General features: G+C 61.9%; 3 protein-coding genes across 5 annotated transcripts; 2 read left to right on the forward strand and 1 right to left on the reverse strand.

The window, feature by feature from the left end:
* Positions 1-61: 61 nt before the first annotated feature.
* On the forward strand, positions 62-10,350 carry ATG9A (autophagy related 9A). Its single transcript, XM_075756900.1, has 14 exons — positions 62-236; positions 547-590; positions 1,947-2,011; positions 2,253-2,414; positions 2,492-2,633; positions 3,562-4,310; positions 4,611-4,764; positions 4,988-5,167; positions 6,036-6,281; positions 6,583-6,803; positions 7,196-7,313; positions 7,508-7,730; positions 7,874-8,016; positions 8,101-10,350. Exons 1-14 carry the CDS (start codon positions 134-136, stop codon positions 8,104-8,106), a joined length of 2,556 nt encoding a protein of 851 aa, XP_075613015.1. The 5' UTR covers positions 62-133; the 3' UTR covers positions 8,107-10,350.
* A 645-nt stretch (positions 10,351-10,995) lies between these two features.
* On the forward strand, positions 10,996-17,907 carry ABCB6 (ATP binding cassette subfamily B member 6 (LAN blood group)). Of its 2 annotated transcripts, none has more exons than XM_075756903.1 (20): positions 10,996-11,084; positions 11,843-12,363; positions 12,911-13,048; positions 13,326-13,515; positions 13,715-13,807; positions 14,072-14,264; positions 14,351-14,472; positions 14,563-14,672; positions 14,759-14,824; positions 14,960-15,085; positions 15,174-15,250; positions 15,346-15,409; positions 15,507-15,592; positions 15,696-15,753; positions 15,937-16,041; positions 16,429-16,603; positions 16,911-17,023; positions 17,134-17,228; positions 17,422-17,490; positions 17,593-17,907. In XM_075756903.1, exons 2-20 carry the CDS (start codon positions 11,848-11,850, stop codon positions 17,717-17,719), a joined length of 2,523 nt encoding a protein of 840 aa, XP_075613018.1. In that variant the 5' UTR covers positions 10,996-11,084; positions 11,843-11,847; the 3' UTR covers positions 17,720-17,907. The 2 variants fall into 2 exon arrangements, with proteins under 2 accessions (XP_075613018.1, XP_075613019.1); XM_075756904.1 differs by having other exon boundaries at positions 11,021-11,084; positions 11,825-12,363.
* A 346-nt stretch (positions 17,908-18,253) lies between these two features.
* On the reverse strand, positions 18,254-24,085 carry ZFAND2B (zinc finger AN1-type containing 2B). 2 transcript variants are annotated; one of them, XM_075756909.1, is made up of 9 exons: positions 23,960-24,085; positions 23,091-23,185; positions 22,521-22,652; positions 21,733-21,884; positions 21,391-21,498; positions 21,152-21,221; positions 20,537-20,613; positions 19,849-19,927; positions 18,254-19,582 (listed from the first exon to the last, which is right to left on the reverse strand). In XM_075756909.1, exons 1-9 carry the CDS (start codon positions 24,012-24,014, stop codon positions 19,544-19,546), a joined length of 807 nt encoding a protein of 268 aa, XP_075613024.1. In that variant the 5' UTR covers positions 24,015-24,085; the 3' UTR covers positions 18,254-19,543. The 2 variants fall into 2 exon arrangements, with proteins under 2 accessions (XP_075613024.1, XP_075613023.1); XM_075756908.1 differs by having other exon boundaries at positions 18,824-19,582; positions 19,849-19,930.
* Positions 24,086-24,226: the final 141 nt, after the last annotated feature.

Consider the following 24,226-nt stretch of genomic DNA (forward strand, 5'->3'; position numbering starts at 1 on the left):
CGCTCTCCCGCCTTCCCATTGGTCGTCCCTCGTCCCGCCCCGCGACTGCCATTGGACCTTGCGGCCGCCAGTCGCGGGGCAGGGGCCGAGCGGGCCGGGGCCGGGGCCGGGGCCGGTGGCGGTGGGCCCCGCCATGGCCCATTTCGAGACGCAGTACCAGCGCCTGGAGAGCTCCTCCACTGAGTCCCCTCCCGGCGGTGGCGACCTGCTCGTCCACGTCCCTGAGGGCGCCAAGTGTGAGCGGCAACACCGGCACCGGGGGTTGGGGCCTGGCCGTAGGCGGCCTGAGCCTGAGGGGACCGGGGTGGGGAAGCGTCAGGAGGCGGCGGCCTTGGGGACCGGCGGTGTCCGGGCTGCGGGGGGAAGATCCGGGCCGGTCCAAGTGTCTGGGGACGGAGGAAGCAGCCGGGAGCGAGGGGAGAGCCCGGGCACCGAGGGGAGCCGGGGCCGGGGCTGTGGGGTCGGTCTGGGGCCTCGGGGGGCCCGGGACAGGGGGGAAGGGCTGGGTGTGCCGGAGGGCCCCTCACCCTGCGCTTCCTCCTTCAGCTCCGTGGCATCACATCGAGAACCTGGACCTCTTCTTCTCTCGCATATCCTTTTTGGGGGGGGGGTCAGGTGGGGCGCACCCCACCACCTCTGGAGCCTCCGTGCTGGTGGAAACAGTGGGTTTGGTGTAACTCGGAGCTGGGGTGGTGCCTGCCCCTTCCCATAGGACACCACGCCGCTCCAGAGGGGCTGGGGGATGGCAGAACACCTATAGCTGTGGGGTGCTGTCACCCAACACTGAGGGGACAGACAGGTACTTTCAGGGATCCTTGGCAGAGCGATGACAGAGTTGTAGTCACAATCAAAGCTTTATTCCCTTAACAGGATTTTATGATTAGCATAGCATAGAATTTATAATCAGGATAGCACAGGATTTCTGTAAGCAGAATCAGCATAGTATAATTTTATAAGTACCGTAGTACAAAATTTTGTAGCACTGCTTAGCTTATGGTTTCTTGTCACCTGGATTCCCTGCAGTTTGGGTCAGATCTTAATACATGGTTTGCTGTATCAGTATAACAATCATAATCTAGACTCAAAAATCATGTAAAAACATACGGGTCACTCAGTCCTCAGAGGAAGCAGATGATGATGGAGGCATCCTTAGCCACTGGGGAGTCCCGGATCTCACTGTCCAGCAGCAGCTCTGGTCCAAGTTCCCACTTAGGACTTGTAACTCCTTGTTTTTGTGGACAGTGCTCTGTGTGCTGTTATGCTTCCCTGTTCTGTGACAGGGTCATCACCGCCACAGGGTTGGACGGGTGCCTGGCACCTTCAAGGCCAGCAAGGAAGGGAGTAGTCGGCCTGATGCCCAGGAATCCTGAGGCCAGTAGAGAGGGGAAGAAGGAATCTGTTTGGTTTGTCTGCTTGGTTCACAGCACCTTCAGGGCCTGATAATGAGCACATGTGGATACCTGACCTGCTCAGTCACAGAGAATGGCTGCTTGCCTTATAAAATGACCTTAGTTATGCTTACCACATAACCAGGGGTCAGGAGCAAGGGGTACTGGTCACATGTGCTGGGGGTATTAAGTGCATTTTTGCCTGTCTCTGCGTTGTCCTGCCCTGCCCACCCTTGTGCAGCCTAAGGGCACGCTGAGTTTCTGCTCTCTGCTGGGACAGACGCCCCTCTGGGTGTTGGGTGGGGGAAGAAAGGAGCTTGGATGGAGTCAAGTCCTCTTATCCTGACTGTGTTTTACCTGGGCAGAGTGTGTTTCCCTGCAGTGGAGAACCAGCTTGCTGATGACTAGGGGTGTGAGGGGTTTTCCATGGGTGGTGGAGGGAGACTTGGCTGGGGAGCTGCAGATGCCAGTGGGACTCTGGTATCTGCAGATGGGCCTCTCCATCCTTCGTCAGAGGGAAGGAGTCTCCAGACTGTTCTCCTTGACTGTAGCTTTCACGTTTATAACCTGCATCAGAAGAATGGCTTCACCTGCATGCTCATCGGAGAGATCTTTGAGCTCATGTAAGTGCAGGTTCCCCCTCTGTTCTGGATGTCCCCCAGCTGCTGGGGAACAGCCACAGAAATCTGTGCTGCTGAAAACAGAATGCCCCAAACCTGCATTCCACTTCGAAGAACTGGTGCTCTTGAGCTTTCCTGCCGCTGTGGCTGTGGGAATGCATCTCCATGATGCGTGACCTCGCCTGCTTTGTGTTTTGGGGGGCAGACGGGTGATTCCCTCACGCCTGCTCCCTTTTTTTTACAGGCAGTTCATCTTTGTGGTGGCGTTCACCACCTTTCTTATCAGCTGCGTTGATTATGACATCCTTTTTGCCAACAAAGCAGTAAATCACAGCCAGCATCCCACTGAGCCAATCAAGGTGACTCTGCCAGATGCCTTCTTGCCTCCAAATGTCTGCAGTGCAAGGTAGGGGCAGCGGAGGGCATGTTAGGCACTGCTCTTGCTTTCTCAGGTACTCACTACTTGCCTCTTCTTGCTTGCAGAATCCAGGCAAACAGCTTCCTCATCTGCATCTTGGTGATAGCTGGGGTTTTCTGGATCCACCGACTCGTCAAATTTATCTACAACATTTGCTGCTACTGGGAGATTCACTCTTTCTACATCAATGCCCTCAAAATCCCCATGGTAAGTAGCTGGGTCAAGGGCCATGTGTGGGGCTGCTAAGGGAGGCAGGAGGCATTTGCTGAGTGGTGAGAAGCAGCTCATCTTCACTCCTCTCTGGAGCCACCTTCTCCAGGAGACCTGTACCGAGCGCTCTTCCCTCTGCTCCGTAACCACATGGGTCTCCTTTCAGCCTCTCCTCCAGCAGCCAACTTACTGCGTGTTAACCCCAGTCTGCCTCTCTGCCTGCTAGCACACGCCTCTGCAATCTGCCACCCAATATGTTTAGTCTTTGATGATGGCCTTTTCTGTGATGCCTTGCAACAGAGGAGGCATAAGTAAGGATATCCTTGTACCTCCCTGGATTGTGGACAGCATCGTCTTCCTTGTTTACTGTGGGGGCGGGAAACTGAGGCATGGAGCTGCCTAGTTGGTGAAGGCCATGCTGGAGATTGGTGTGTCAAAGATGAGGCTTGAGGCTTGCATGTATATCCTAGTCCAGAGTCGTTGCGCTGATGGACAACATCAAAAGGTGTGTGCGCATCCTTTGAGGAGAGACCGTGTCTTGAGAAAGGTGGAGTGAGCCAAGAGGCTTGGTTTGTCCCCAGCTTTTCTACTGGCTCCCTCTGGGATCCTGCTTAGGTCCCTTCCCCTGTTTGTGTCTCCCTGCTGACTCCAAATGGCAGCTCTGGGAGGACCCATGGGAGCCTGGAGCTGTGTTCATGCCTCCAAAGGCAGCTGGCGTGTGAGCGTCAGGGACGCAGTCACTGGGGTAAAGGGCAGCAGGGCAAGGAATGGGGTTTGCTCGCCGCGGGGAGGTGCCTTTTGTCCTGGTGTTGCGTGTGCCTCGTCAGCACCCCGAGGCGTGTGCTGGAACCTGCTGTTAGGGCTCAGCCCAGCCTCTGTCCCTGGGCGTATCCTGCCCCTAACCTTGCTGCTTGCCCCCTTCCAGTCCACCCTGCCGTACTACACCTGGCAGGAGGTGCAGGCCCGCATCGTACAGATCCAGAAGGAGCACCAGATCTGCATCCACAAGAAGGAGCTGACGGAGCTGGACATCTACCACCGCATCCTCCGCTTTAAGAACTACATGGTGGCCATGGTGAACAAGTCGCTGCTGCCCATCCGCTTCCGCCTGCCCCTGCTGGGAGATACCGTCTTCTACACGCGGGGGCTCAAGTACAACTTTGAGCTCATCTTCTTCTGGGGGCCCGGCTCCCTCTTTGAGAACGAGTGGAGCCTGAAGGCTGAGTACAAGCGGGCTGGGAACCGCCTGGAACTGGCTGAGAAGCTCAGCACTCGCATCCTGTGGATTGGCATTGCTAACTTCCTCCTCTGCCCCCTCATCCTCATCTGGCAGATCCTCTATGCCTTCTTCAGCTACACGGAGATCCTGAAGCGGGAGCCAGGCAGCCTGGGTGCCCGCTGCTGGTCTCTCTATGGCCGCTGTTACCTCCGTCACTTCAACGAGCTGGACCATGAACTGCACTCACGCCTCAGCAAGGGGTACAAGCCAGCTTCCAAGTACATGAACTGCTTTATGTCCCCGCTTCTCACCATTGTGGCCAAGAACGTGGCTTTCTTTGCTGGCTCCATCCTGGCTGTACTCATTGCTCTCACCATCTACGATGAGGATGTGCTGGCAGTTGAGCACGTCCTGACCACGGTCACCCTGCTCGGGGTGGGCATCACAGTGTGCAGGTGAGGTGGGTCTGTGCTGCCCCTGTGCTCCTGGCAGTGTTGTGGGGAGCAGTGGGCTGACAACCATCCATGCAAAGGTGCTCTTTGGGTGCGAGTGGACGTGAATCTGCCCAGGTGAAGGGCACGGCTGGGGAGAGTCCAGCAGTGGCTGTATGATACGAGGGCTGGACTGGCAGGAAGGTTTGGGTTGGGCGTGAAGGCTACAGGCAGAGCTGTGATATGGGCCGGTCACCTTGCCTTCCCAGGATGAGATCTCGCAGGACCTGACGTGTGATGCTGTGATATTTCCCTGTCCCACAGGTCTTTCATTCCCGACCAGCACCTGGTGTTTTGCCCAGAGCAGCTGCTGCGAGTCATCCTGGCACACATCCACTACATGCCTGACCACTGGCAGGGCAATGCCCACCGCTACGAGACCAGGGACGAGTTTGCCCAGCTCTTCCAGTACAAAGCGGTGAGCTTGGCTTGCAAGGGGCTGGGCTGGGGACTCACCCCCACCCCTGCGAGAGGGAGAAGGTGCCAGAGAGCTGAGCAGCTCCTGGGCTGGCAGAGGAACAAGGCAGCTTTCTCAGAGACACCCTGCCCCAGAAGATGGGCTGGAGCTGGCTGCTGGCTTTGGGATTGTGGGTTTTTTGACATCCTCAAGCTTGCGCTGAGCCTGTCATCTCTGTGCTCAGGTCTTCATCCTGGAGGAACTCCTGAGTCCCATCATCACGCCCCTGATCCTCATCATCTGCCTGCGGCCCAAGTCCTTGGACATCGTTGACTTCTTCCGCAACTTCACCGTGGAGGTGGTGGGTGTGGGCGACACCTGCTCCTTTGCCCAGATGGACGTGCGCCAGCATGGCCACCCAGCGGTAGGTCCCATGGGTGATGGGAGAGCCGCCTGGGCTTCCCACCAGCATGTCTCATCCTTTAGACCCATGAGTGGCCATAACTTGCCACTCCTGGCAGCCCACAGCCCAGCCACGTGCCTCTCTGCTGGGTGTCTGGGGCTGCCAACACAGGTCACCAGCCCCAGAAGGCTCTTGTCACCCAGCTGCCATTATTTAACCTGATGTTTTGTGAACCAGACTTTGTCATTTCTTTATTTGATGTCCTTGCCTGTCTTCACTACCAACAGTCCTGTATCCTCAAGGGAGAGGAATGGGGGCATTTGGGCATTTAGAAAGCGTGACCCCTGAGAACTGACTTAAAGAAGCTGGGCTGCTTGTGCTCAGGAGAGAGGCAGCCTCAGGCAGACGGGAAGCATTTTCCATTATGTAAAATCTAGTGCAGAGGGAAAGGGGAATCCATCTATTTCCTGTGCCTGGGAAATTACATTACTTGTCAGGAAAGACTTCCTAGCGACAGGGTCATGAAGTCGGGAGGGGGTGGACTCACTGTGGCAGGAAGCTTTTAAGAACAGTCATTTGTTAGCTGCAGTCACTCCTGCTGCGAGCTGGAGAGTGCAGGATGAGGCTTTCGGTTCTGTATTTTGTGACTAGTCCCTGTCTCTCCGGTTCCCTTGCAGTGATGCGTGTTCTGGGGTGGAGGTGGAAGACTCTGTGCTTGCCGCTTCTTCCCCAGGTTGAGGGCTCAACTAGTGTGGGGCTTTTGGTGTAGTGCCTGCTACACGTGGAACTGTGGCTGTTGCATGCTTTGCCCAGACTGATTGCAGGATTCCCAGGCCCGATGGGGGTGCAAAGCAGATCCTGTCCCTCATTACCTGTCTGTGCTCTGCAGTGGATGTCAGCGGGAAAGACGGAGGCCTCCGTTTACCAGCAGGCCGAGGACGGCAAGACGGAGCTGTCCCTCATGCACTTTGCCATCACGAACCCCAAGTGGCAGCCGCCCCGTGAGAGCACGGCCTTCATCGGCTTCCTGAAGGAGCGGGTGCACCGGGACAGCAGCATGGCGCTAGCTCAGCAGGCTGTGCTCCCTGAAAACGCCCTTTTCAGCTCCATCCAGTCCCTGCAGTCGGAGTCAGAGGTGCCCAAGCTTGGGGGGGATATGGGGTGTTCTTGAGGTGCTTGCTGGGTGCTGGCAAACTGATAATCAGGCCATCTGGGCAAATTGGCCTTGCCTGGGCTGTATCTGGGGATGCAGATCTGAGAGATCAGCACTAGTTGGGATGCTTCTGGATTTCTAGAGAAGGCAGCAGGCTGTCCTCAGGCCCTGTGAGGTGGGAGAGGGGCTGGGAGAGCTGGGGTGCCTCAGTTCTATGTTGCTGGTGGGAATCAGGCCTCCAAGTCTGCAGAGGACAGTGATTCTCTCCTTTTCAACTCTGCAGCCTCACAGCCTGATTGCCAACGTGATAGCAGGCTCCTCGGCACTGGGCTTCCACATAGGCCGGGACGGACAGGTCTCCCGCCATCTATCCGAAGTGGCCTCGGCCCTGCAGTCCTTCTCCCCACTCCAGTCTGCCCAGCAGCCTCCCAGTGGCTTCCAGACGGCGGGAAGGGATGGAGAGGGAGCTCAGCCTCGTGGTGCCAGTGCCATGACAGCTTCTGGGTAAGCTGCAGGCTCAGGAGGGGCAGCCAATCACCTTGCAAATTCCTTTACCCCTTGCCCAATTGCCATCCCATTGTCCTATGTGCATGGTGGCATTTGTCTCTGGGCCAGCTTAAGCACCTGGGCCTAATTCTGCTGTCCCAGGCTGCAAAGGACAGTGTTGGGGTTCTGGTGTTCTCCTGTAGGTATCACAGTGGTGAGAAACCCCCAGTAGGGAAGAGGCAGCACCATAGAAGGGCTAGTCGCCTTGTGCATCTGGGGAGGTGCTACAGAGGGCCTGTTCCTACCCAGCCCAGGAGTGGATCCCTGCAAGCCTGACATTAGAGTGGGTAGGGGGTGGGCGGTGGGCAGGGGACCTGGGCAGCAAACACCACTTGTGTGTCTCATGGCAGTGCCGATGCAAGGACCGTGAGCTCGGGGAGCAGCGCCTGGGAGGGTCAGCTCCAGAGCATGATCCTGTCAGAGTACGCCTCCACCGAGATGAGTCTCCACGCACTCTACATGCATGAGGTGAGCAGCTTGGAGCTGGGCTGGCCAGAGGGGTGTGGAGCAAGGCAGATGGAACTGGGGTGCCCTGTCTGGAGTGACTGGGATACCAGTGTGAGTGAGAGCTGAGACCGGCGTGTGCACAATGCTGGGGAGAGGGTGTGTTCGAGCGTCTGTGCTTTCCCACACAGCTGACTCACTCATGTTTTGGCCTGCAGTTGCACAAGCAGCATGCCCAGCTGGAGCCCGAGCGGCACACTTGGCACCGACGAGAGAGTGACGAGAGTGGGGAGAGCGCCCATGAGGAGATGGATGCTCAGCGGGGTGGCCCCGTCCCCATCCCTCGCTCTGCCAGCTACCCCTTCTCCTCGCCGCGGCAGCCTGCCGAGGAGACGGCCACGCTGCAGACAGGCTTCCAGCGGCGATACGGTGGCATCACAGGTACAGGAGCCAGTGCAGAGGTCTGAGTTCTGGGTCAGATCCCCATATGCAATGCCCTGTATGGACTGGCACGAGCAGCCTGCCTGCCCCTGAAGATTGACAGTCCCCCAGGTAGCTAATCTTCCTCCTTGCCTGTCCTGCAGACCCAGGCACAGTACACAGAGCCCCTTCGCACTTCTCCCGTCTCCCTCTGGGAGGCTGGGCTGAGGACGGGCAGTCAGCGAGACACCCAGAGCCTGTGCCAGAGGAGAGCTCAGAGGATGAGCTTCCGCCGCAGATCCACAAGGTAGGGGTGAAGGCTGTGGCTGGAAGGGGAAACGTGTACCTGGGATGGTCCCAATAGGTGCCACGTCCCCTCTCTGTCTTGCAGGTATAGCCTTGTAGACTGGGGATCTCGTAGGGGTTGCAGACTGGGAGCTGCCTGGGCAGCAGGATGTGGCGTCAGCCTGACTCTTCTCCCGTCCTGAGTGGACAGGACAGTCCCGGGCTCCATTTTGCTGCCATCAATTGCCGAAGAGACAAAACTGCCAGGCCGGCGGCTTTGCGGTGGCACTTTGTGTCCAGCCGTGCGTCAAGTCAATGCCACTCTGACTCTTGTGGGGTGAATGCGTGTGTGAGTACATACATGTGTCTGTGTTCACATCTGTGTTGTCCGTGTTGGAGGATCGCTGCAGAGCCTGTGAAAGCTGATGTGATGGGACTAGCAGTGGGGAGCTGCGGACTGGCTTGGAGGTGGCAGCAGCAGCTGCTGTTTGAAGGGATGTGAGATGGCACCAGCTGCAGATGTCTGCCCGGAGCTGGGACCTGCTTCCAAAATGAAGGCAGGAGCTGTTGAGGGGGGTCTAGCTCAGCCTGTAGCACCACACCTGCCCTGCCTGCAGCCCTGGGGAGGTGCCTGGGACCATGTTTGCCCTCCTGAAGAGGACCAGTGTTGTGCCCTTCAGCCCGGAGCAGGACAGTGGTGGGGCAGTCTCTCACCCCTTTGCCCAGCACCTTGCAGAGGGATGGGCCCTGACTGCTGCTGGTGTGGGTAGGGGTGGGATCTAGAGCTGGTGGAAACAGCTCTGGCTGGGATCTGGGGATGCTGCAGCTCTTCCCCAGCTCTCACGACAGCTGGCCCATCCCCTGCACGCAAGGAATGGTCGGTGGGGTGGAAGTCCTGGGTCCCCGATGTCCCTCCCAGCTGGCAGGCTGCATGCCGTACCTCTGGGCTAGGGCAGTAGCATCCTTCCCCCCTGTACGCCACCCATGGGATGTGGGCTGCTAGTGGGCCCTCCTGCAGTGCCAAAGAGCCCCCAGGTGGAGCAGCCCGCTGTCTCCCATGAGTGCTCGCAGCCCCCTCAGCACCCGCCCTGAAGGTCTTGTGCTCTGTGTATTGGTTCCCTTCCCTCAGGCATGATCAAGGCCTTTTCCCCATGCCCAGGCTGTGGTGCATCGGGTCTGTCCTCCTGATGTGGTTGTTTCTGTGGTACGGGGCCTTTCCTGTTCTCCAAGCAAAGGCTTCGGTGCCTCTCGCATCTCACCTGGGGGCTCCGAGCTCCTCCTTCCCTCCTGAAACTATCCTTTTGCTTGCAACGTGGCTTTGGCTGCTGTGGAGACCATGTACCAAGCACCTGGCTCGTGCCTTAGGGGGCAAGGAGGGGTGTCCTGAACCTGGTGAAGAGAGGCAGACCCCAGCCCAGCCCTTGGGTGGTGGTGGGGAATCAGGATCCCGGCTGTGCAGCATCCCCTCATTGTTCTGGTTTCCCTTTCCTCTTTTCCAGTGGCAGCTTGTGAGGATCTTCATCCCCACCAACCCCTGCCGGGCTTTGCTTTCCTTTGCCTCTGGCAGGGGCTGCATGCTTTTGCTGTGCCCTCTGCCAGCACCACAGGCTCTGCTCTGCCATCCCTGGAGTCCAGGGCCACCTCTCTTCCGTATCAGGGTTATCGCCCTCTGCCCTTTGAGCCTGGGCTGGGCACATGCGGATGAGCCGGCTGCTCCCAGCATTGCAGGGGTGTGCACACCCCAGGTAGCCATGGCATGAGCAGGGCCAGGGTGCTCATGCAGGGGCTGGCTCTTTGGGGGTGGCAGGAGCCGGCTCTTTGGGGGTGGCGGGAGCCCGAACCAGTCAGGACGTCCGCAGACCTGGGTGCTGCTGGGGTCCTCCTGCGGAGGAGTGGCTGCAATGACCCTGCAGCAGCTCCAGCTTGGGGCTGTTGGGGCATGGTGAAGGGAAACTGAAAGCAAATTTCCTGGGAAGCCGAGCTTTCCAGTGGCTTCCCTTGGCACCCAGGCTGCCACCCTGCATGGAGGTGGCTGCAGGATGCCACGTCTGGGCTTCCTGGCGGGCTTGCTGCTGATTTCTAAGCTGAGCAGCCGAAGGCTGGTAGTACCCCGGGGCAGGGGGGGGGAAAGTCTGGGCCTTTCCCTGGGCTGGCAGGAGGGATAGACTGGGCAGGAGCAGGCAGGAGTCGTGCCGCATGTTGTGCTTGTGTCGTCATTGTCCCATGTGCATGGCGAGCCACTCTTCCTCATTTCCCGAGGGGCGCGGGTATGGGGGTCCCCAGGGAGCGTGGTATCGCACCCCTGTGCCCTCGCTGTACAGCAGTATGGCTGTCTAATAAAGATGGGCTGTATCATGCCTGCCTGCCTCTGAGTCTCCCTTCAACCCATGGCACCACGCGGCCCCCGTGGACCTGGGGGACCGAGGAAACTGGACCAGCTGGTGCCTGCGACGGCGGCGGCAGAAGGCTGCGAGGTGCCTGCCGGCTGCTGCTGCCGGACTGGGAGCTCCCCGGAACTCAGTCCCGGCCGGGCGGGCACCGCGGGGTGGGGGTGGGGGGGGGACAGGGGCTATATTTATCCCTGGGAGGGCAGCGCCCCGTCCTGCCTGACCTCTGCGGCAGGCAGGGCCCTGGCTGGGGCGGCGGGGGCTATCGCAGTGCCGCAGGGCTGGGCTGGCGGCGGCGATAAGCGGGAGCGGGACGTCTCGCCTCGGCTTTGGGGATTCCCCCCCCCCCTTTCGCCCCCAGCCCGGGAGTTCGTCCCGCACCACCGACACCTCCCCGTCTCCGGCTCTGCAGGGGGGCGATTGTGGGGCAGGGAGCCGCGGGGGTGGGGGGAGGCGGGGGACACGCAGGTTCGTGCAGCCTGGGGCTGGGCACCGGGGCCCGGGAGGGAAGACACCGGGGCATGCAGTCGCGGGGTGCGGGCGGGCGTGCAGTCCCGGCGTCGGGGAGGGCGCGCAGGAGCCCGGCGGTGCCGGCGCGGGGGCGGGGAGCGGGGCGGAGCGGAGCGGTGCCGGGGCCCGGCTGGCGGCGGCTGGCGGCGGCGCGGGGGCCCGGAACGGGCCGGGGCCGGCGGGCCCAGGGCAGGTGAGCGGGCGCGGGGACCCGGGCGGCGCGGCGGGCAGGGCGGCGGGGGCGGTACGGCGGCTGCGCGGACAGCGGGGCCGCGGCCGCCCTGGAGCCGCCTGTCCCGGGGCCGAGCGGCGCCGGCAGCGCCCGGTATTGCCCCGGCACGGCCCCTGGCTCGCCCCCGCGTGTCCCTCGCCCTGCACGTGTGTTTTCCCTTGCGTGCCCCCACGCGTCGCCCGCGCGTGTCCTCCGCGTGTCCTCCGCTTTTGCCCTTGCATTTCCCCTGCATTGCCCAGCGTTTCTCCGTGCATCTCCTTGCATTAACACCCCACCCCCCAGACACTGCCGCTGCGTTGCTCCCTGCCCCCCCCCCCCGGCTCAAGACCAGTCCCAGCACCCCACTACCTTGCTAGCCCCATGGCTCTCACTGCCCCCCCTGTCCGAGTGCCCCCCCAGGGCCCAGGTGCCTCTGGGGGGACCCAGTGCACTGTTACCCCCCTTGCCCAGGGCATTGCCAGGCCCTGCAAGTGGATCCTGGCCTGGTGTTCGTGTCCATACCTGTGCAAAGCTGGCCCTGCTTGCACGCATGGCTGCATGTGTATTGCGTGCAGCGTGTTCCATGTGTCCATGGCCAGCGGTGCTTGCTTCTGCCCCCATGAGTGCCCCCCCCCCCCCCCCCCCCCCCCCCGCTCAGCCATCCCTCTGTCGGTCCCTTCTTGCAGCCGTACCTGACAGCCCATTCTGAGACCTTGCTCCAGCCCCTCTTCTCTCCACAGCCAGGATGGTGGTGCTGGGGGGCTACTGTGAGGGCAACAGCTCCATCGCCCAGGCCTGGGTACAGCAGGGCTTCCAGCCCTGCTTCTTCTTCACACTGGTGCCAGCCGTGCTGCTGAGCATCTGCCTGCTGCTGGGTGCCCTGCAGTATGCCTGCTACGTCCGCTTCGGCCGTGCCATGGAGCCCAAGTACATCCCCCGCTCCCGCCTCTACCGCGGCCAGATCCTGCTGTCCCTGCTCCTGGCCCTGCAGCCCTTCGGCGGGCTGCTGTGGCAAGTGGGGGGCCTGGGACGGCTCTACGGGTACATGTTGCTGCACGCCTGCCTCTGGGCCCTCAGCTGGGGCTGCGCCATCGCCCTCCTGCAGCTGGAGCATACACAAGTGCTGGCGCACGACCGGACCCGGGGCCACGGCACCGTCCTCCTCCTCTTCTGGGCGCTGGCCTTCGCTGCTGAGAACCTGACCCTGGTGTGCTGGAGGAGCCCGCTGTGGTGGTGGGCGCTGGAGGACACCAACCAGAAGGTGGGCTGTGGGGCCTGTGGGCAGGGAAGAGGTACAGGGCCCTTTGCTGGGGGAAGGGAGGGCTGCAGCATCACTGTGCTGGGGTGGGGTGTGCATGCCGCGTCCAGGGCATGCACGATCCCAGGTTGCACCCACACATCTGCCACATGTCTTGGTCCTGAGTCCAGCTATCGCGCATCTCTCCATGCCCCCATCCAGCTCAGCTCCTGCTTCTTCCTGGCCCAGCCCCAGGTGCAGAGGCGGGAGGTGTCTGCCTGCTCCCCACAGCCTTTTACCACCTGGCTCCCCCCAGGGTAGGGACACCCCAAGCTGGAGAGCACAGACCCAGATGCGGCAGGGAGGAAGGAAGAGGTCTGGGTGCTGCCTCAGGTGCTGTGCTCGGCCAGGGGCTCCTGTGGAGCTGCATCGGGTGTCCCCCTCCCCCCTGGCTGCACTGCACCCCATCCCTGTGCCCCGCTCCTTGCCTCTCTCAGCTCATGCTCGTCTCGTGCCCGGCCGGGCTGCACCAAGGGCCAGCTGCGGCACTGACCCCCTGTTCTCTGTCCAGGTGCAGTTCAGCTTCTGGCTGCTGCGTTACATCTGCACGTTCATGCTCTTCATCGTGGGCATGAAGGCCCCGGGGCTGCCCCGCAAGCCCTACATGCTGCTGGTCAACGAGGAGGAGCGGGACGTGGAGAACAGCCAGGCAAGTCCAAGGCTGGAGCAGTTTGGGGACGCGGCTGGGGAGGAGCTGGGGACAAAATGGAAGAAGTGCAGCTGCCCTGGGATCAGCATCTTCAGGAGACTGGGAGGAGTGAGGTTTAGGGCTGCCCAAGTTCCCTGCCCACTGTCAGCTCTGCTGGGAGGATGGAGTGGGGACTCTGGGAGGATGGGGTTGGTTTTCTTGGTGGGGTGTTCCCCAGGGCCGTTGCCAGCTGGATTGGGGTACCAGGGCAGTGACCCCTCGCTCTGGTCTCTCCCAGCCACTCCTGCCCAACGCCGACAGGACCACCTCCACCTGGAAGGATTTCCGGAGGAAGCTGCGGCTGCTGGTGCCGTACATGTGGCCGAGGGGCAACCACCTGCTGCAGGGGCTGGTGCTGTTCTGCATGGCACTCATGGGGCTGGAGCGGGCCATCAATGTCTTCGTCCCCATCTACTACAAGAACATCGGTGAGCCACCTGGAGCTCAGTGTGTGAGGCTGCCCATGGCCCATGGAGAGTGTCTCGGGTGACCAGGGAAGGTGCAGGGACGTGGCAGGAGCAGGGTCCTGGGGACAGGGGCCAGCACTGGGTGCTGGGCTGATTCCCATGGGCACCCTGCGATGCTCCCTGCCCCTCCGCCCTGACCCGTGACACCCTCTCTCCCCAGTGAATGAGCTGACGGAGGGTGTTCCCTGGCGCACCCTGGCCTGGACTGTTTGCATCTATGTGGGGCTGAAGTTCCTGCAGGGTGGAGGTGCTGGTAAGGACCACCAGGAGGGACGAGATGCTGGGGAGAGACAGCGTGGAGCACATTGTGCCGGGGCTGGGGTGGCCAGGGAGGTGGTGATGCCCTTATCTCCCATCACTGCTGGTCTCTCTTGGAAGCAGCAAGCAGGGCTGGGTCCTGGTTTGGGGACAGCAGGAGGACCCCATCCCAAATCCCTCTTTCCCAGCTGGGCTTTCTGAGCTGGCTGCATGCCCCAGTGGCACCAGTCCCTGCTTACCATCCCGTGGCACCCTGCAGGCTCCACTGGCTTCGTGAGCAACCTGCGCACCTTCCTGTGGGTGTGGGTGCAGCAGTTCACCAACCGGCAGGTGCAGGTGCAGCTCTTTGCCCACCTGCACGGGCTGTCCCTGCGCTGGCACCTGGGGCGTCGCACCGGCGAGGTCCTGCGCAGCGTGGACCGGGGCACCAGCAGCATCAACAGCCTGCTGAGGTCAGAGCATGCCCGTGGTGGGTGGGGGGCGGCCAGGCAGCCCCACTGGGCTGGGCTGATGCTTCATCCCCCTTCCTGCCCCCCAGCTACATCGTCTTCAGCATCGTCCCCACCATCACGGACATCATCATTGGCATCGTTTACTTCACCTCGGTTTTCAGCGCCTGGTTCGGCCTCATCATCTTTGTGTGTATGACCCTCTACCTGAGTGAGTGGGGGGGGTCAGGGAGCCGGGGGGGGGCCATGCTGGGCTGCGGGGCAGTGGGCACCTGCCAACGCAGCCCCCTCCTGCCTGCAGCTCTGACCATCTTCATCACTGAGTGGAGGACCAAGTACCGACGGGACATGAACACGCGGGACAACGAGGCCAAGTCCCGGGCCGTGGACTCGCTCCTCAACTTTGAGACGGTACCGTAGAGGGTGGGGGGGTGCTGAGTACTGCCTGGTGCTGAGGGAGCCAGTCTGGGCACTGACCCCAGCTCTGTGTCCTACAGGTGAAGTACTACAATGCGGAGAGCTACGAGGTGAACCGCTTTAATGATGCCATCGTCAAGTACCAGGTACAGGGAGCTCAACACCAGCGGGGGGGTTGGAGGAAAAGGAGCTGAGCCTCGCAAGCACCTGCGGGGAGGATGGAGCTCGACGTGAGTCTGGTTTGGAGGCAGCAGCATCCCAGAGGACCTTGCCTCTTCCAGGTCTCGGAGTGGAAGGTGAGTGCCTCGCTGGGCCTCCTCAACCAGACCCAGAACCTGGTCATCGGCCTGGGGCTCCTGGCAGGGTCCCTGCTCTGCGCCTACTTTGTCACCGAAAACAAGCTGCAGGTAAGGCTGGTGCCAGCCTGGGCAGCCCATGCCCGAGGTGGGGCCCTGGGGCTGGCGGTGATGGGCACCTCTCCCCTGTCCCTTCCAGGTGGGGGACTTTGTCCTCTTTGGCACCTACATCATCCAGCTCTATACGCCACTCAACTGGTTTGGGACTTACTACAGGTAATGCTGGGGTGCCTGGGGTCCCCCTCCCCATGAACACCTGGGTTGGGATGTGCTCCCCCAAATCCTTCTCTCTGGTCCTCGCCCCCTTCCAGGATGATCCAGAACTCCTTCATAGACATGGAGAACATGTTCGAGCTCTTCCATGAGGAGCAGGAGGTGGGTGCCACCTTCCCAGACCCTGCTCCCTGGTGTGGCCCCATGGTCCTGCCCTGGGGACAGGCTGGCTCTGAGGCTGCATCTCACCATACGGCAGGTGAAGGATGCAGTGAACGCCAGGGACCTGCACTTGGATGCCGGGCGGATCGAGTTTGAGAATGTGCACTTCAGCTACGTGGATGGGTACAGGGCAGTGGGCACGGGGTGGTGGGATGGGACGAATCGAGCGATGGGGCTTGGCACAGGGACAAGGTGGCCCTGAGCCCCTCTCCATCTCCCTCTCCAGGAAGGAAATCCTGCAGGACGTCTCCTTCTCCGTGATGCCCGGACAGACCTTGGCCCTGGTGAGAGTGAGACCTCGGGTGTGGGTTCACTGCTGGGGGTGGGCTGGGGCAAGAGGGGCTGGGAAGTATGGGGGTGGGGAGGAGAGACCCCCAACAGGGCAGCCCTTCCCCGCCCAGCCCCTGGCCTCCATCAGCTGGGACGGGGTCACTGGTGTCTCCAAGTCCTTTTACCTTTGTGTGCAGGTGGGACCTTCGGGCTCAGGGAAGAGCACCATCATACGCCTGCTCTTCCGCTTCTACGACGTGCGGGGTGGCTGCATCCGCATTGATGGGCAGGACATCTCCCAGGTGAGGGTGGGAGGCCTTTGGGGACTGGGGGGGACACACAGGCTCCTCTGAGCCTCACAGCATCACTTGCGGTGGGCACTGGTATCTCCGTAGGGCAGGGGTGAATGCAGAGCACCCACAGTCCATGCCAGGAGTGGGGTGAAGGGGTCAACTGGGGGAGCCCTGGGCTGAAATGCTGGAGGCTGCCCGGGGCTCCCTGGGAAGAGCCAGGACACTGGCAGGGTCCCCCCACCGCAGGGTGGAGACGCAGAGGGGACCCTGGAGCAGACACCCGGCGAGGAGCGGGGTGTGGGGCTCATGGTTGAGGGGTGGGATTGGATTTGGGGTGGGGGGATCTTTGCGGAGGGGGGGGGGGTCTGGCTGAGCCTTCCCCCGCCGCCTCCTCAGGTGAAGCAGGCGTCACTGCGCAGTCATATCGGGGTGGTGCCCCAGGACACAGTGCTCTTCAATGACACCATCGCCAACAACATCCGCTATGGACGGATCCTGGCCACTGACCAGGAGGTGCAGGAAGCAGCCCGGGCTGCTGACATCCACGACCGCATCCTTTCCTTCCCTGATGGTGAGACCCCCCCGCAGTCCCCTCCTTGCCTTCCCTGCCCATCCCAGGGTCCCCCATGACCTTGTAGCTGCCCTCATGGGTGTCCTTAGGTGACATCCCCCATGGGGACATCCATGCGACCCTGTGCCTGGCTTTGCCTCTCCCTGCCATCTCTCCAGGGCTAAATCGGCCCCTGGGCAGGGATGGGCTGAGGCTGTGCCGGGCAGCCATGTGGTCCCGGCAGGACCCCCCCGTGCAGCAGAGCCCAGGTTCCCATCCCCATCTTGTAGGGCACCAGCACAGCACGTTTCTGCCCTTGTGCCTGCAGGATACAACACCCAGGTGGGGGAACGGGGGCTGAAGCTGAGCGGGGGGGAGAAGCAGCGCGTTGCCATCGCACGCACCATCCTGAAGGGTCCCCGCATCATCCTGCTGGATGAGGTAATGGCAGCAGCCCCCAGCCCAGCCTTGCCCCGCTCTGCAGCAGCTCCTGCCTCAGCAGCTGCCTTGTGCTGCCTGCATCCCTTGCCCACACCCTGCCTCTCCTCCAGGCCACGTCCGCACTTGACACAGAGACAGAGAGGAACATCCAGGCCTCCCTGGCCAAGGTCTGCGCCCACCGCACCACCATCGTTGTTGCACATAGGTAGGGATGGGGAAAAGGGCTGACCCGAGAGGTGCTGAGCTCTTTGAGCTGGCCAGCCCCCGCAGAGGGACTTTGCAGACCTGTCATCCTGCCCGGGAGGTGACAGCCCTGCAACTGCAGCTCCTTGCACTGTATAACCCGTCCCGGGCCCTCTCCCATCTGAGCCAGGATAACACCCTGCCTTTCCCTGCAGGCTCTCCACCGTGGTGGGTGCAGACCAGATCCTGGTGCTCAAGGACGGGCGCATCGCAGAGCGAGGGAGGTGAGCACAGGGGGACAGCTTGGGGCTGTCTGCCTGCAGGGTCACCCCCTCCCTGGCTCTGGGGGCAGCTCAGGACCCTGCCTCCCCACCCTCTCCCCGCAGGCACGAGGAGCTGCTGCAGAAGGGCGGCATATATGCTGGCATGTGGCTGCAGCAGCAGGCCGGGGACGAAGGTGAGAGCAAGGAACGCAGCACTGAGAAGCCCCCGGGCAGCAAGAAGGGTCCGTGAGCACGGCTGGGGGCTCTGCGGTGACACTGACCCAGGGCCCAGGCCCCCGTGCTGCCAGGGAGCCCTTTGCTGGCTGCGGGCCGGGGCCCTGTGTGCCCTGGGAGCTGCAGGGGCTGGGTTGGACACTCCACTACGTTTGTACCTGTTTGTTTTGCTGTTGTGTAGTTTCTTAAACCAGGTCCTTCCCAGCTTGGCGTCTGTGTGCTCTGGGCAGGGTATGTGCCTGCAGGACTCCCCCAAGGGGGGCAATGCTCGGGGGGGGGGGGGGGGGGGCAGGCAGGGTTACTCCTGTGCCCTTGTGTGGGCCAGCCACAGGGTTGAGTTCCTTGGGCTCAGGCGAGCAAGGGGCAGAGCAGGCTGCCAGTGCCTGCACAAAGGGCTGAGCATGGCAGGGGGCTGCACTCCAGCTGCAAAGGAAGAAGCAGTGCAGCTGGTGCACGCTTCACCACCATGTGCCCCCCGCCTTGCACCCCCATCTGCAGAGATGCACTGCTCTGGGCTGGACACCAAGCAACCGGTCCCACAAAGTGCCTCTGCACCTTGTGCTATGCTTTTATTTTCTCCCAAGCAGCACTTTGATAAATCTCAGCATTCCTTCAACCCAGCCTGAACCCACCTCCCCACCCAGGGATGCACTGCCAGCAGATAAACCCCCCCCCGTCAGCCGTACGCTGCTCGGCGCAGTACAGCCCAGCCCTGTGCAGAACCAGGCACAGCCCTGCAAGCAGGAGCGGTTCCAGCAGGGAAGCACAAAAGAGCGGGTGAGAAAGCAGCACCGCTCTGCACAGCTGCAGCCCCCTGCCCCGGCAAGAGGCCAGCAGGACAAATCCCCCCCACCCAGGGGTCAGCTCCTGCCTCCAAACACCAGCAAGGAAGGGCTGGCTTCAGGCTCAGGGCTGCGTTTGCAAGAAGGGGTTCTGTGCTGCTGCTCTCCAGGAGGGGATCCCCTGCAGCATGGCTGGAAGGAGGGAGGCGTACCTGCCCCAGCAGCATTAAAAGAGGGCCCTGTGATAGTTCAGGGTAGCCGAGGAGCAGCCAGCAGCAGAAAGGCAGCTGCAGTCCTCCCGCGTGAGCGACACCGGCACAGTCAAGTCACTGCTGAGGTTACTTTCCAGTTAATGGCCCTTGTTAAATTAAACCAGAAAGGAAACACAGCTCCATTCAGTCTCAGAGACGTCCTGGGCCCCAGCTGAGTCGGGTAAGGCCCAACATACTCATGTGCATGCAAACAGCAGGGGAGGCACCGAGGGCGTGGGGAGGGGGCTGCCTTCACGCTGCTGGGAGGCCGTACATTCAGCCATGCCATGCCCAAATGAGAGACTGTCCCAGCCACAGTCCACTTTGAGGGGCTGGCACGGCCCTCCCTGGAGCATGAAATCCAGCTCCCCGCTACTGCAGCGGGCAGCTGTATCCCAGCTGTACGTCCAAGCGTGTGGAGATGTCCCCGCACGGCACTTCCCTCCAGGCCGGCTCTGCCCTCATCCCACAGTCCCAGCAGTGTTGGGACACGGCTGTGGCTAAGTGCGTGCCGCGGGCTGCTGCTTGCTTTGGTCAGCGTGTACTCAGCCTCATTCCACACTGTCTTCACCTCTCTGGGAGCATCAGCAATTTGCTGCACCAATTTTATACATGTACAAGGGCAGAGGTGTCAGTGCATGTTCGGTGGCCTGCCTACAGCCCCCAGGGAGATGACTTGTTCCTGGTGAGGGGCTCATGTTGTCAGTGTCCAGGCCAGAACCCCAGGGCATCCACACGGGAGGCCAGGGCTGCTCCTCGGGTCACAAGCAGGATCCCACATCCACTGGCACACCCTGCCTCACCTGCCTACGACATGCTGCAGTTCGATGGCTTCGAACCGTGTGCCTGGAACGGGAAGAAGGGCACAGTGAGCAAGGGAAGACGAGCTTCTTCCTCTGTCCTACAAGGGGGCACATCCAGTGCTCAAGTACCCAGGGCTGTGTGCTCAGCAGCGGGGCTGCCACTGCCCCAGGCTGGGGTGTCCTCCTGGTGAGAAAAGTGGCCCTAGACAGAGCCCGGAGGAAGCAGAACCCAGGGAAGACCCCACCATGACAGAGTCAGGCTGGGATCGACCCCACCATGGCGCAGAGCCTACGGCCAGCCTCACTCACCTGCCGCTGCGACTGCTGGTACTCTGCTTCGCTCGCTGACAGCGCCTGGGCCAGTGCTAGATCCTCCTCCTCCTGCGTGCTGCTGGGGACAGCGGAGCATTCTGTGCCTGGGCCTCCCCCAGGCTCACCAGCCCAGCGCCCAGACCTTTGGGGTGGCGGGATCTCCTGTCACTGCAACCCTCCAGGACAGCTAAGGACAGGGAGCAACTGAGGATCACCCTGAAGAAGCCAGGGGCTGGGGAGGGACCAGAGGATCCAGCTGGGGCTGGTAGCCAGCACCCCGGGCCAAGGAGAACCACATTAATTCCAGCCTGTAAGACGGTGCTTTTAGCAGCAGCAGGCAACGTGCCCGAGAACATGGGCTCCCAGGTGTCCTCTGTGAACACGCCTACTCCACTTCTGTCACGCTCTAGCCACGTTCAGTAGCTGACAAGCGGTCAGACAATGGTTTGCCCTACTCTGTGCTGTCAGTCACCGTCCCCTCGCAGCACCCTGGAGAGCTTGCTCGCTGAACAGAGCTCTGTGATGGCTCTGGACTCTTCCTTTTTTTTTTCCCCAGTCAACCACACAGAGGCATCATCCGGAGCCACGTGCTGAGAGGGATGTCATCCTGGAGCCACATGATGCTGCCCCGGGCACCGCTCTCACACAGGCTTGGGGCATGACGCCACGTGTCCCCGGGCCGTACCTGGGTGGATGTGCTGAGCTGCGTGCTGACTCTGCTAGGGACATCTCCAGAGCTCGCTGCAGTGCCTCTTCCTCGCTCTGAAACAAAACATATCATCACCAGCTTGGGCAGGGGTGACAGGAGGCAGCCCTGAGGGACACATAGCAGGTGTAGTCTTGCCTGGCCAAGGGTGGGTGCATCTCCCATCTCCAAGGTCAGACACAGCCAAGGTGAAGGCCTCGGGCTCCAGGCAAACCTGCAGCGCTCTCTCCCCCTGCCTAAGGGAGCACAGCCCCGCCTGCCTGTGCAGGGAACACGCTAACAACACTGGTGGGAAGCAGCTTCCAGCCTCCACCCTTGGCTTGCAGAACAACACCTGGGGAAAACGGCCAGCACACTTTGTCCCTTCAGAGAAAGCTGAGCACCAGGTGGAGCTGAGAGCTGCCATTCGCAGGCACCAGTGCAAACTGCTGGTGCCCCACTGAGCATCTGGGATCCCTGTTTGCCAGGGAAGGCCCAGCTGGGGAGCACTGTGGTCACCTACAGAGCATGGGTTACAAAGCAGTTGCTGCAGAAGCTCCCAAGGGCACAGGAACCACCCAAACCCATCCCATATGCCCAGGCCAGGCCACTCACCAGCCCATTCTGCAGCATGACAGCCGGAGGGGAGGTGCTGTGAGTCTGCGACACGGGTGCTCTGCCTCCTCTGTGAACAAGAGAGAAGCTGGGTTATCGTCAAGGCAGGGAGTCCTGGTTCGAGTACACAGCCCTGCCAACGCACAGGTAGTGGGAGCCGTCGCTCCTGCACCCCACAGGAAGCCAAGCTGAGCCTGGTCATGCCTGCCTCAGAATCACGAGTCAGGCTGTCACCACACCTGGTGGAGGCTGGAGAAGAAGGGCTGTCTGCTGGCCGGGCAGCTCCACTGCTCGATGCAGTGACTGTTTTGGAGGAGGATGCCTGGGCTCTTGCAACTGCAGCATGCCTAGGACAGACAGGATGCCTGTGAGCAACTGTTTTACCATCACAGGCCATCTCCAGGCACTGAATACCCAGGGAGAATAAGCTGGATAAGCAAGACTCCTCCCTGGCTCGTCTCTCCTCTGTGAGGATGCAGCAGTTCCAGACAATGGGCCAGGAGGAGCTCAGCTTTTTCCCTGTCACTCATCTGGCAAGCACAGCCCCCTCCCTGCCAGCCTCTCTGTCCCCAGACCCTCACCCTGCTTTGGAGAGGGGACGCCCTGCCCCACTGCAGTCGTGGTCCAGGGGGTGCCGATGCTTGAGGCAGTAGTTCTTGTGGCACTGGTCACAGATCACCTTCATCATCTCCTTCTGCTTGCAGCCAGGCTTCATACACTTGTTGGTGAAGATCTGAAAGGCAACATGGCATTGGTGAAAAGGAACACACCTGGCAGGGCTGGGGCTGTCCCTTCCCTTCATGCCAGGCCCTGGGCACTGACCAGGTTTCCCCACCAGCATCACTTCTGTGGGGCTCTGGAGTTTGCCTCTGAATACTAGTTTTCTTTAGATAGTTTATTAGTAATTCACTGGTGCTTCAGTCTTCATAGATGAGCATCCCCACAATCACAGAACGCACAGCAGGAGACTGCCTTGCCCAGGGACTCTTGCCTGCCCTGCCGCAGCAGCGGGGACAGCCCAGAGCCCTCTAGCTGCTGTCGGGCTGGATTCCTGCAGGGCCAGCTTCCTGCAGCAATTTCCTCTCCTGGCAAGAAGGGGCACCTAATTGCTGATTGCATTTTCCTAATGGCGGCATGCAGTTTCCCATCCTCATCCTGCCTTTCCTTGTGTCCCAGGTGGCTGCCCAGCCCCAGACTCACACCACAAAGCCCTGCAGATGTGCATACCTCCAGCTCACCAACGCTTCCTGCCCTCGGCCTGTGACTAACAGAGACTGCACTGGGCAGAGCCGAGTCGTGTGCTGTTCTCGTCCCACCCCCAGGCTTCGGCAGGGACCCAGCAGTGCGATGGAGAGCGCTGGGTTCCTACCTTGCGCTTGCGCTGCGCGGGGTCGGACTTGCAGTCACGGTCAATGTGCTCACCCACCACGACATCAGGCATCTCCCCCCGCCTCACGGGGACCGGTGTGTTGCAGAGGGGACACACGGGGACCTGCACATCCTGCAGAGACAAGAAAAGGGGGCTGGGAGCACATAGCTGGGCAACCTTAAGCGCCGTGCTGCCATCTCTCCCCCTTTCAGGATCTGCCTGCCGTGGCTTCCACAGCGTCACCTGCAGTTTGAGATCCTGCTCGCCACCCTCCAAAGAACTTGCTGTTTCTGACCCAGCGGCTGTGACAGGCATGGACACATGCTCTGGGAAGGGAAGACAGCAGGGCTGGGAGATGCCCAAACCACTTCACCCAGTGGCAGAGGGCAGGCTGGAAGTTTGCGGCACTGAGATACAGATCCTGGCTTCCAGGGACACCTCCAGACTCAGTGCGTGTCCCAAGTGACTGAAGAAGTCACTCCCAGGCCCAACAAACTACTCTGATGGCTGGCTGGGAATGCTCAGCAGCTCCGTACACGAGGCTGGATTAGACCTCCTCTCTGCACTTACCTTCTTGTAGGCAGACGTGCAGTCGTGCTGGGCATAAGCGATGTGGTCGGTGCAGAAGATCTGCTCGCAGGCATCACACTTCAGGGGGAGGAAGTCTGGGAGCGAGGAGACGCAGTGGGCAGAGAGCATTGAGGCGTCAGCGCTGCCCGCCTGGGGCCAGGGGCTTCCCTGACTTCCCAACGGCACAGCCCTGACCGCCGTGAAGCCACGGCCGCTCCTCTCCTCCCCCAGCTCGGAAACAAAAACGCTGCGGGTCCTGCTGCTACGTCTTCAGAAATACCTCGGCTCCTCCTCAAACCGTGCCCTCCCCGGGTTCAGGAGTAACACCTTGAAATCATACCCCGCTCCCTGGGGGCTGCCGGCCTCAAGCCGGAGGGGTGCGATGCTCCGGGGTTCACCCACCCGGGGTAAGCCGTGTGCCCCGGGGGAAGGACGGGCCCCCGGAGCGCACAGCCGCGTCCTGCCCCCCGCCAGCCTGCGGCACCGAGAGCCCGCCTGGTCCCCGCCCCGCTGCCCCCGAGCAAGAGCCGTTGCCCGCGCTGCCGTCTCGCTGCTCCCGCCGGGCAGAGCCACGTACCCGGTACCGGCAGCCAGCTCCGCCCCGGCGGGGCACCCACGGGCAAAGGGCAGGACCAGACACAGTGTCCGCCCCGCGCCCCTCCGCCAAGGGCAGGCCGGGCGGCACGACCCGCCCTTCATCCCCCACCATACCGAGCGGGCGCCCGGCCCCCGCCCGCCGCCTCCCCGCTCCGCTCCGCGGAGGCCGCGCTGGCCGGTCCGCGCCCTGCGGCTGCGGGACCCGAGCGGGAACGGGACCCGGCCGCCTAGCGCCCCCCTCCCCGCCCCTCCGGTGCCCCGTCGGGCCTCACCCAGGCGCTGGCAGGCGGGCCAGGAGCAGTGGGCGCCCAGGTCCGGGAACTCCATGGCGGCCGCCCGCCGGCACCGGCTCCTGCCGCGCCCGCTTCCGGCACGGCGTCAGGCGAGGCGGAGCCACCCCCAGCCCCACCCCCGGCGGCCCGGCCCCGCCCCACCCCACCCCGCGGCCCCGCCGCCAGCTCGGCTCCCCCCTCCCGCCGCGGGCATCGCGCTCCCGTCCTGCGGGAGCTGCCGCTCCACAGGGACCTACCCCGGGCTGC

The sequence above is a fragment of the Balearica regulorum genome, chromosome 6, assembly GCF_011004875.1.
Source record: "Balearica regulorum gibbericeps isolate bBalReg1 chromosome 6, bBalReg1.pri, whole genome shotgun sequence".
Classification (NCBI taxonomy): domain Eukaryota; kingdom Metazoa; phylum Chordata; class Aves; order Gruiformes; family Gruidae; genus Balearica; species Balearica regulorum.

What these genes read in the sequence shown, in the direction of transcription:
- ATG9A (XM_075756900.1), top strand. Translation starts at nt 134, where the DNA reads ATGGCCCATTTCGAGACGCAGTACCAGCGCCTGGAGAGCTCCTCCACT. An exon ending in CGTCCCTGAGGGCGCCAAGT is followed by an intron (nt 237 to 546) that starts GTGAGCGGCAAC and finishes TTCCTCCTTCAG; the next exon opens with CTCCGTGGCATCACATCGAG. An exon ending in AGTGCCATGACAGCTTCTGG is followed by an intron (nt 6,804 to 7,195) that starts GTAAGCTGCAGG and finishes GTCTCATGGCAG; the next exon opens with TGCCGATGCAAGGACCGTGA.
- ABCB6 (XM_075756903.1), top strand. Translation starts at nt 11,848, where the DNA reads ATGGTGGTGCTGGGGGGCTACTGTGAGGGCAACAGCTCCATCGCCCAG. An exon ending in CGCTCCTCAACTTTGAGACG is followed by an intron (nt 14,673 to 14,758) that starts GTACCGTAGAGG and finishes TGTGTCCTACAG; the next exon opens with GTGAAGTACTACAATGCGGA. An exon ending in CGCATCGCAGAGCGAGGGAG is followed by an intron (nt 17,491 to 17,592) that starts GTGAGCACAGGG and finishes CTCTCCCCGCAG; the next exon opens with GCACGAGGAGCTGCTGCAGA.
- ZFAND2B (XM_075756908.1), bottom strand. Translation starts at nt 24,014, where the DNA reads ATGGAGTTCCCGGACCTGGGCGCCCACTGCTCCTGGCCCGCCTGCCAG. An exon ending in CGTCCCCTCTCCAAAGCAGG is followed by an intron (nt 21,499 to 21,732) that starts GTGAGGGTCTGG and finishes TGTCTGTCCTAG; the next exon opens with GCATGCTGCAGTTGCAAGAG. An exon ending in TCATGCTGCAGAATGGGCTG is followed by an intron (nt 20,614 to 21,151) that starts GTGAGTGGCCTG and finishes GTTTTGTTTCAG; the next exon opens with AGCGAGGAAGAGGCACTGCA.